This window comes from Dendrobium catenatum, unplaced genomic scaffold (genome assembly GCF_001605985.2).
Source record: "Dendrobium catenatum unplaced genomic scaffold, ASM160598v2 original_scaffold_254917, whole genome shotgun sequence".
NCBI lineage: Eukaryota > Viridiplantae > Streptophyta > Magnoliopsida > Asparagales > Orchidaceae > Dendrobium > Dendrobium catenatum.
The window spans coordinates 1198485-1209617 of record NW_021573316.1 but is presented as its reverse complement, the minus strand read 5'-3'; the positions used below and the strand labels follow the sequence as shown (position 1 = coordinate 1209617).

Below are 11133 nucleotides of genomic sequence, written 5' to 3'. Positions count from 1 at the left end.
CTCAATTAGACTCATTAGGCCTTCTCTAATATAAATATAATGCCCAATATATTTAAAATAATCTCTTTTTTTTTAATAAGCATGTTCAAGTTATAAAGTTTATGTTATATTTTATTATTATTATATTAATATTGTCATATTGGATTCCTCTACTACAGGCTATTTTAGCGACGAGACTAAACCTCAGAAAATCTAGAAGAGGCACCCACATCAGAAGCCTCCTGGCCTGCACTTAATTGAGCCCCACTTAAGAGGCATTGAAGCTCAAGAGGAATCGAGCACGAGTTGGAGGTTCCCAATCGTACTCGCCTAGCAACCAAGCTAATTTCATATATATATATAATTTAAAGTTAATAATACCAAAAAATATATTTTTTTAAAGTAAAATAAGAAAAATAAAGGAGAGGCTTGAAGCCTACCAACCAAAAATCAACACCGGGTCCACCTCGCGAATCTTGAAGACCAGAAAAGGTCGAACGGCCAGTCATGTAAGACGGAGCCACTGACGTCTCCCATTTGGAGTCACCTTCGGTCCACGCATCATGCAAGCAATCCCCGGCCATCTCCTTCCGTGCTTTTCACCCATTTTCGCACCCGCGTGTTCGTTTCCCCTACCTCATTCCGCCACGTGTCTCGCTGACAAACTGGTCCACGAGCGACAACCTGGCAGTCGCTTGCGTGGCCGGCTCTATGGGTCCACCTTGTCGGCGGTCCACCGAACCGGACGAACCAGCTGGGCCCGTCCTGTTTCCTGGAACCGTTGCACACCGCTCGTGCTTTCTAATAGCTCTGCATGGCAGTATATCTATATATCGCAATCTCAGGGGAAAATAAAACAAAATAATTAATAAGTCACATTTAATTCTTATGGAGTTAAATTTATATTTTTGAAAAGGATAAACACCTTGAAGTCATTGAATTGATTAGGCTTATTTACTTTTTTAATTAGCTAAAAAAATACATAAAAATTTGAAATTTAGGAGTTCCATTTAATGAAAAGGGGAAAAATATAAAATTTTAATGAATTTGTCTATCTAATTCATTTTTATGTACTCTTAATTTGCCTATTTTTGGTGACCACGACGTGTTGGTAAGAGGATGGAGGCAGAGGCGGCCGACTATTAGGGGGGTGGTGGCCGAAGGGTGGAGATGGTGGCCATTAGTGATGGTGGTCGTTGGCGGATGCAGTGGCTGGTGGTGGGGGCCTAAGACGAATGGAGGTTGCCAACGGTGGTGACTGGTGGCGGTCAGCAACGATAAAAAAAACTTACTTGAGATGTAAAACGTTCTCATTCAAAATTGTGTGAGTTTGGTTTACTTAAAAAATGAACATGAATGGTTTTACACTATATTTACTTACTTTAAATTCTTTTTTTTTAAATCCAATCAAACACTAAGGCTTCGTTTGGGACGGCTTTCTTACTACTTCTTGAAGCAGTTTTCTAGTACAAAAAAATATTTTTTATGTACTAAAAAACTGCTTTATGAAGCAATAAAAAAGTCATCCCAAACGAATCCTAAAATTACTAAAACTTCTTCATTTTTATTTGAAATACTTTATACCTTAAAATATTTCAATCAAATAGCCTCTCAACGAGAAATTCTAATTGCCCTCGATAAATAAATATATTTTATACTCTACTAAATGTAATAATGCAATATTTTTTTCCTAAAGTGTTTTTTTTTTATTTCTTATAACATACCAATCATGTAAGCTTATATAAAGTAAAAATTTGTAGAATTTAATTAAAATTAATGGAGCAATTTTGAAAAATATTCAAACTTATATTATATTACAAAATAATATTTCATAAGAAAAAATTGCAATGTGGAATATTCCACCCCTTCCTCTCGCAGCTATAAATCCCCCGTCGAGCTGTCAGAGCTCTTCATCTTCCAAAGCTTCTCTCTTCCATACCTCTCGAGCTATCTTCAAAGCTTCTTCAATGGCGGCAAAGAACGGTAAGAGAATTCTGAGGCTAACGCCGGCGGGAGAGAGTGATGAGGAGAGGCTAAACTTCATCGAGGAGATGACAGAGAACTGCGACGAGGTTCAGGGAATAGTATTGGCTGAGATACTGAAACAGAATGGACAAACAGAGTATCTTCGCCGGTACAGTCTCGCCGCCGGCGACGGCGCCGCCGCTGACAGAGCGGCCTTCAAGGCCAACATACCGGTCGTAACGTACGAGGATTTACAGCCTGAGATTCAACGAATAGCCAATGGGGATCACTCTGCCATTCTCTGCGGTCATCCCATTTCCGAGTTTCTTACGAGGTAATTAGTTGCAGCGCAATTAATATTAAGATAATAATGAATAATTAGTGGAAAGCAAAGTAATTAACGCATTTAATTATGATTAAAAAACCACGTGTTAATTTTCTGTCCAGTTCTGGAACTTCAGCTGGCGAGAGGAAGCTGATGCCCGCCATAAGCGATGATCTTGACCGTCGGCAGCTTCTCTATAGCCTCCTCATGCCCGTCATGAAAAAGTGAGTTCAAAATTTTCCTTCAAGATAATTATATGATATTAATATTAATTTAAATTTTGTATACTTTGAGATTTGTGCTATATTGCACTAATATCAAGATAATTTTAATTTATTTTAATAGAAATTAATATAATTCAAACTAACTTTATTTGTCGGCGATACCGTGATCTTTCTTTTAAAATTGACTATGAAAATTAAAGAACTATATAAAAAAGGGGAAAGAATATGAGAGAAGTTTTTTAATCTTATTTCTCGAGAAAGCAGAGAGGTAGAGACAAAGAAGGTATTGTGTTGTTCTCTGGAGAGATTACTATATGTGGAGTCCAGATCATCTGGGTTTGTGAGGGTACGCATTAAATACACGGTGCTTACAAATGCTATGTATTTGCTATGTGCCCTCACAAAATTTAGACGCATCTTACGTTCGAACTCTGCACGTAATAATATCTCTGTTATTTGACACCTTATTTATACGTGAGCATAGAGACATAGTTATATGAAAGGAATTTCATTGAAAAATAAGTGCATAAATGAGATGTGATAATTATATTTGATTAATTATAAGATGAGTCCACGTGTAACTATCGATCTGTGTAGTCCGATCTGATGTACTTATGAGATCAATATTTTGAGTTAGTTGGATTGACTCGAGTTTAGCCTGAGCAATTTGAGATATAGGATAGAACACTAATTTTCATTGAAATTGAACTAGATAATACAATTTATTTCCTTGATTAATATAGTAAATTATTCTAAAAAATCACTAATTAGTTATATAAGAAAATGAAATTTAACTCCCTATCAATTTCTTAAATTTCAGATATGTCGCTGGGCTTGACAAAGGCAAAGCTCTGTATTTTTTGTTCGTGAAAGCGGAGAGCAAAACACCCGGCGGCTTGCTCGCCCGCCCGGTTCTCACCAGCTACTACAAAAGCCGCCATTTCCAACTCCGGCCGCCGCCTTCCGAAGATCCTTTCAATGTATACACAAGCCCAACCGCCGCCATTCTCTGCGCCGACGCCCACCAAAGCATGTACATCCAAATGCTCTGCGGCCTCCTCCACCGCCACGAAGTCCTCCGCGTCGGCGCCGTCTTCGCCTCCGGCCTCCTCCGGGCCATCCACTTCCTCCAAACGCATTACCCCCAACTCGCAGCCGACATCGCCACAGGCGAACTTTCCCCTTCCATCACAGACCCTTCTCTTCGCGCCTCCGTCGCAGAAACCCTGAAGCCCAACCCCGATCTCGCCAGCTTCATCACGGACGAGTGTTCGAAGGCCGATTGGGCCGGAATCATAACCCGCATCTGGCCCAACACCAAATACCTCGACGTCGTCATCACCGGCGCCATGGCTCAGTATATCCCCACCCTTCAATTTTACAGCGGCGGGCTTCCGATGGCGAGCACGATGTACGCCTCTTCGGAATGCTATTTCGGGCTTAATCTAAAGCCAATGTGCCCTCCTGATGATATTTGCTACACCATTCTGCCCAATATGGGATATTTCGAATTCCTCCCCGTCTCCGGCGACGGAGAAGAAATCGTAGACCTCGCCGGCGTCGAGGTCGGCAAAGAGTACGAGCTCGTCGTCACCACCTATGCCGGATTATATCGTTACCGCGTCGGAGACGTTCTCCAAGTCAGCGGCTTTCACAATTCTGCCCCCAAATTCAAGTTCTTGAGGAGGAAGAACGTTGTACTGAGCATTGAATCGGATAAAACAGATGAGGCGGAGTTGCAGAGAGCAGTGGAGAGGGCGGCGGCGGTGTTGGAGGCTGCGGCGGCCGGTCTGAGCGTGGTGGAATACACAGCTCACGCGTGTACAGATACGATTCCCGGCCATTATGTCATCTACTGGGAACTACTATGGCGGCGTAAGGAGGAGGAGGAGGAGGAGAAGGTGGAAGGAGAAGTAATGGAGAAATGTTGTTTGGAGATGGAGGAGGAGATGAATTCGGTTTATAAACAGAGCAGAGTGGCGGACCGGTCCATTGGACCGCTCGAGATCCGGGTCGTTCGAACCGGGACTTTTGAGGAGTTGATGGACTATGCGATATCGAGAGGAGCTTCAATTAATCAGTATAAGGTGCCGCGTTGTGTTAATTTCAAGCCGATTTTGGAGCTTTTGGATTCGAGGGTGGTTTCTACTCATTTTAGCAAGGGGCTGCCGAGATGGAGTCCTGGCCGGTTCGATTAGACCGGTGAAAGCCGGACCGGTTCGGTTTGGATATCAGGGTGAAATATTATTACAATTGTTAAAAATAAATAATATAAATAATGTGATGAAATCATGGAACTATGTATTTGTTTGATGAAAATTAATTAATAAATAAAGTTTCTTTATTGTATTTAGTATTTTACATTATATTAGTGATTTGGTTTGCAAGCATAACTACTATGGTGGACTTGTCCTTCACAAGGGATCCATCATACCGCAAATTGACACCCCTAGCTGAAGGAGAAGAATATTGTTAAGCATCCATCATATCGCAAATATGGGCTCTGGGCAGACTGTATCGAATCCCTTTTTTAATGTACTTTTTATCATTTTTTTGTTACCTTCTTTGTAGCCTTCAGATCTCTATAAAAAAAGGCTGAAGAATAATATTTTGGATATTTTTGAATCTTTTGAAGCCCCGTTGAACTAGAGAAACAATTTCATTGAGATTTCTACAACATTCTTTCTAAAATTTCTAAATCATATTTTCGTTTTCTATACTCATCATAAGGTTCATATCTCTTGAACTTGCTTGTTAGTTGGGTTGTCTATCATTCATGCACATATTTAGATTAAAAATTTATCAAAATTGCTATCAACAACAAAATTATCAAAAATATTTTTTATAAAATAGCTTGTAAGTATTGAATATATTTTGACATGTGACATAGGCAAAAATTAACCTTTAAGAACTTTAAATTTAAAGAAAAAATCATATTAATAAAAATTTGGTGATCAATATGCTTGAAATATTAAATGCCAAAATAAATAAAATTGTAGATAAATTAAGGATGTAAACGAGTCAAGCCGAGCTGACGAGCTCGAATCATCTCTAACTAAAACTAGATCTTGATTAATTAATTGACTTCAAGCTTAACTCAATTGACTTATGAGCTAACTCGTGAATTATGAAAAAGAGAAAATGATTATGATTAAAATAACTATTATAATAAAATGATAAAAATACAAAATTAAAAGAAAAATAATAATGAATCACTCAAACATGAGGAATTCTAATATAATTTTTTGAATATTTTTAACAATTTTATATTTAATATCCTAATTGCTAAATATTTTAGGTGTGCTTTTTTTTTTAATATTAGTATTCCTCAAACGAACCTGCTTACAAGCTAATGAGTCGGATCAGGACTAGCTAAGATTTGACTTGTTAGCTCATCGAGCTCAACTCACAAACGATTTGTGAGCTGAGCTCGAGCTTACTTGACTTGCTTTCAACCCTAAGAAGAACATATAGAAGTGGATCATGAAGCCTCAATTGTATATTGACCCATAGTTCATGCAAAAATTAAAAAAAATTAAAATTTAGAGCTCTATATCTCCCTCTATTTGGCCATCGTGAACCAATTAATGTCAAATAAATATGAGACTCTCCCGCCGAAATAAAACATTTTGGCGCTTTCCTCGTCAGCCAATACAAATCCCACCTTTTTTTCCCTCAAAAGTTTCAAACAAAAGTTACAAAACAAAGCCAATTCCTCCAAATTCAAATCACAGCGCCTCAAATTCCCCTTTCTAATCCTCCCTCCTCCCTTCGAAACCTTCAAGCTCGAATCTTTTTCTACCTCCTCGTTCTCCTCAGTCGTCTCTCCCAACAGAACCGCTCTTCTCGCCATGGTTCGCAAAGAGAATCTGCCCACCATTGCCGCGTCTAAGAAGCGCTTTGCTGTCTCCGCCATCTCTTCACCGATGAAGCGCAAGCGCCGCGCGCTCGCGGAGCTTCCTCCCGCTTTCACTAACGCCGCCCATGGCCCCAGAACTCGATCCAGAGTTCAGAAAGAAGAGAAGAGACGCTCCAAGCCTGCACCAGATGAGCTCTCAAACAATGACAATGGCGAAGATGATCCCCAGTTGTGCGTTCCTTACGCCGCCGACATTCTTGCTTATCTCCGGTTTATGGAGGTAATGGCATTTTTCAAATTTGATTTTTTTTTCTCTCGATAAATATCGGGTTCTTAATGGTTTTGGGGGAAATGCAGGCAGAGCAGAAGAGGCGGCCGATGGGGAATTATATGGAGAAAGTGCAGAAGAATAATATATCGGCAAATATGAGAGGGATTTTGGTGGATTGGTTGGTAGAAGTGGCTGAGGAGTATAAGCTCGTACCTGATACACTCTATCTTGCAGTTTCTTATGTCGATAGATTTTTGTCTTGTTATACAGTCGATAAGCAAAAATTACAGCTTTTGGGGATTTCTTCTCTGCTCATTGCATCGTACGTGTAACTTCTCCTTTCTCTCTTCTTCATCCTCTCATTTGTCCACTTCTTCTTCTTCTTCTTCTGGTTTTTACTCTTTTTGCATCCATGGAGTTGCAGGAAGTATGAAGAGATCGAGCCACCAAACGTGGAGGATTTTTGCGATATAACTGATAACACATACACAAAGAAAGAGGTTATTTTTATATTCTGAATCATTTGCATTATTTTTCATATGTTTTTTAGTTATAAACTAAGATTCTTTGTTCTGTGTGGTTGCGCGAAGGTGGTAGAGATGGAAGCTAACATACTAAAATTCTTGAATTTCGAGATGGGCAATCCAACAGTTAAATCATTCCTAAGGTAGCAATTTGTGTAGAAAATGAATCCTCATTACAAGCTTCATACAAATCTGATTAATGAGATACTAATTGGTTTATATGACTTGCAGGAACTTCATTAAAGCTGGTGCTGAAGACAAGAAGGTAACCTGAGCCTTTTTATGAATAAAAAATGGTTTCCTGTTGATAACAGGCTATTAAATCCTAACATTGTTCCTATTTTCAGTCAGATTTATTGGCTAATTATCTCGCTGAGCTGAGCTTGCTGGATTATGACTGCATTCGGTTTTTGCCTTCTATGATTGCTGCATCTATTTTATTTCTTGTAAGATTCTCCATGAATCCAAATAGGCAACCTTGGGTAAGGATATTTCGTTCATAAATTTCCAAAAAAATTATGTTTTTTTTAATTAAAATATCTCTCTTACTTAATTTTATATACTTTTAGAACTCAAAGCTGCAAGAACACACAGGCTACAGCTCCTCTGATCTTAAAGATTGTATATTTGCTCTGCATAATATGCAAATGAATCTAAAGTTCTCATCTTTAACTGCCATCAGAGAAAAATATAAGCAGCAGAAGGTCAAATACTGTTCTATATTTTTTGTATTTTAAGTGAATATACAAAAGCTGTAATTGTCTCAAAATTTTGATTTTATTTGCTGTTGCAGTTCAAGGCTGTCTCAATCATGATTGTTCCTCCAGAAATCCCAATCTTCTACATTTGAGATTTAGAAGAAATGGTTTAGGTGAATTGGTGCCTGATTCCTTTCTGGTATTGTGATTTTTTTGGCAGAGAGAAGTAGCAGTAAGGTCTGATTCTTTAAAGCTTCTATTGTAAATCTATTGTAATTGAAGCATTCACAGGTTTTGGTTGTTCTATGTGTTGTATTGCCTCTAAGGTTTTGTTTGAGACTGTTTTTTTGTTGCTTTATAAAATAAATTTTTAGTAAAAAATTTTGTACTAAAAAGCTGTTTTTAAAAGCAACAAAGAAGCTGCCCCAAATTAATCCTAAATTTCCAAGGAAAATTAAGAGGTTCAAATTTTATATTAGAACAGCAATCTACATGGTATATACATACCTAATTCTTCTGTGGAAAATCTCAATGAAATTGCAACATATTGAAAATGTCTTGAGCAACTATTGCACATATTTCTTGCTAACTTAATAAGTAAAAATATTAGAAAAGCAACTATTGCACATATTTCTAATATTATTTGAGCTTAATTTAGTATTTCATTTAATTTCTATAATGTGACTTGGACAAATCAAAATTTAATTAAATTTATTGCATTGTAATCATAAATAGCATTGAGGATTAAAGTGAAAAAAATTGTTTTTAATTATTAAAGAGGGATTTTTAAAAATTAGTTAAAATTAGGCGTGGTTTTTAAAAATTAGGAGGGATTTTTAAAATATAATATTAATATTTAATTAAGCTGACTCGTGAGCTTACGAGCTGAGCCGGCTCAAGCTCAAACTCGAGCTCTTTTACTAAATGAGCTTGAACTTGAGCTTGAGCTTGACTTGTGAGTTTGATAAGCTCAGCTTGTGAGCCCATAAATGAATCGAGTTCGAGTTGACTTGCGAGCCGGTTGGCTCACTTACACCCCTATAAAAAGCTAATGAGTAATCTTATATTTAAATTTAGATATTTAAAGAATAAAAAGAGAATGTGTTCCTTTTTTATAAATTAACATAAGGTAAGAGTGCTATTTTAAAAATGAGGTTTTATTAAAATTTTAACTTAAGAAAATTTATTTATTACTTTTTAAATTATGTTTGGTTTATATTATAAAGTTTTAAGAGAAGTATTCTATGAGGTTTTAAAAAAGAGAGGAGTTAATAATATTTATATTCAAAATATTAAGGATATATATACAGTACTTATTATTTGTGTTCAAATGTAGTGTGGTTTGATCAAATATTTTTTTTATTTTAGTCAGATTATATTAAGGTTTAGTTTTAAGCCCATATAATTTTACCTTAGTCATCCATGTTTTTACTAGACATTTATAAGAGCATGTTCTCTAGGGCATACTTTTTGTTGATTATATTTTTCTTATTGATAAGATTAGAGAGGAAGTTGAAAGAAAGCTTGAATTATGGAGGTCAATTTTAAAGTTTAAAATTTTTTATTTTAGCAGATTTAAAATTAAATACGTATATTTTAATTTTAGTAGTAATAAATTTAGTGATTGGATTATAACTTTGGGCAATCAATTCATTAATATGAGTGCATGTTATAGATATATTGGGTCTATTGTTTAAAGTAATGTGGAAATAGATGGAGATATTATTAGTGGAATTCAAGTTGAATGATTAAAGTGGAGTAATGCATCAGACTTGTTGTGTGATAGAAAAGTATTCCTCAAATATAAGAGAATTCTATAATATGGTGGAGAGAACTACAATACTTCATGGTGTAGATTGTTTGACATTAAAAGATAAGCATACAATTAAGTATTGCAAAGATGAAGATGCTCAGGTGAATGAGTGGCTCTATTCTCAAAGAGAAAATGCAAAACAATTATGCCTGTGAAAAGGTTAGAGTAGCTCCGATCTTAGATAAAATTAGATATAATAGCCTTATAAATGATTTGTACACATAAATCTTCGGCCTTATGATGATTAAGTTAGGAGTTCAATCTTTAGCAATGTTATACAAATGTGTTCTGAATAAGAATAAATAAAAAATGAAAATTAACATTTTTAAAATTACCATTTAGTATATACCATCAAATATTAATTATATTCTCCATATATCATATGTAAATTACTTGTCTCTTCTATAGAAGGGAATACATTTAGAGCTGTTTATTTGAACAATAATTGGTGGTAAGGTAATTTTTATTATCACTCATATCACCTTATAAACTTTAATATTTCATCACATACCATCATATAAATTTTAATATTTCATTCAATGCAATCATATTTATTCTATGGATGGTAGGTATGTAATATTAAATTTCTTGATGTTAGATATGTAAATAGAATGAAATAAAATGGTATGTACTTAAATCCCCTATTTATTTTGTACTATTTGATTGAAAGAAAATAAAATTTTAAAAGCATTTGAGATTCCGGTTAATTACATGCCGCCAAATCGTTGAATTTCTTTTTCCTTGATTTTGCCTCCTTCGATTACTGCACTTTCGCCTCTGAAATCCTTTCGTATCTTCGCTGTTACAATCTCCTGTGCTGTGGAAGCTTAAGAGGCGACGATCGTCGAAGTACTTTGAGAGAACGAGCGAGCGAGAGAGAGAGGAATCCTGTGTCGATGAAGCTGTAGAGGCATCATCGTAAAGAGAGAGAGAGAGAGAGAATCCTGTGTTGACGAAGCTGTAGAGGCGATGATCGTAGAAGCATTTTTGAGAGAGAAAGAGAAAATCCTGTGTCGACGAAGCCGACGCGTTGATCGTAAAGTATTTTTTAGAGAGAGAGCTATAACTAGTAGCAATTAGAGAAGGTTGCCAGCGCTAACAAAAAAACTGACAATCTGTAGTTTTATGGTCTTCAATTCAGGGCTCGTTTGGTTCGCCGTTTCTCCTACATTCTTCAGTTTGAAACGGAAAACTCAGTTGACGGAACATGTTTGGATGTGAGGCATACTTTTTCAGAAACTCCATTTCTCTATTGTTTTGAGAAGCGTTATGTATTAAGGGCAACTCCAATGGAACAACAAACACTTTTGCTGTTCTTGCTTTGCTCCAACCGACTGCCATTTGATCGCGGATGAACAGTGAGATGCCAATATTGGCATTGAGCTGTTCATCTGCGCCATTTTTTTTGTCTCTACCAAACTTCCAAAGAAATGCGCGAAAGAAGAGAACAACGGTTACGGGGCAAAATGACATTC

The 11133-nt window shown here is 36.5% G+C and overlaps 2 protein-coding genes across 2 annotated transcripts; both read left to right on the top strand.

Moving 5' to 3' along the window:
• Positions 1 to 1959: 1959 nt before the first annotated feature.
• LOC110103533 (probable indole-3-acetic acid-amido synthetase GH3.8) lies at positions 1960 to 4837 on the top strand. Its single transcript, XM_020832293.2, has 3 exons — positions 1960 to 2278; positions 2392 to 2493; positions 3314 to 4837. The coding sequence occupies exons 1-3, from the start codon at positions 2031 to 2033 to the stop codon at positions 4689 to 4691; spliced, it is 1728 nt and encodes a 575-aa protein (XP_020687952.2). The 5' UTR covers positions 1960 to 2030; the 3' UTR covers positions 4692 to 4837.
• Positions 4838 to 6344: 1507 nt separating this feature from the next.
• Positions 6345 to 7997, top strand: LOC110103583 (cyclin-A3-1). Its single transcript, XM_028692678.1, is given in 8 exon segments — positions 6345 to 6632; positions 6710 to 6945; positions 7048 to 7123; positions 7214 to 7290; positions 7379 to 7412; positions 7462 to 7629; positions 7717 to 7851; positions 7941 to 7997. Coding segments are annotated over 8 exon segments (1071 nt in total).
• The last annotated feature ends 3136 nt before the right edge of the window (positions 7998 to 11133 follow it).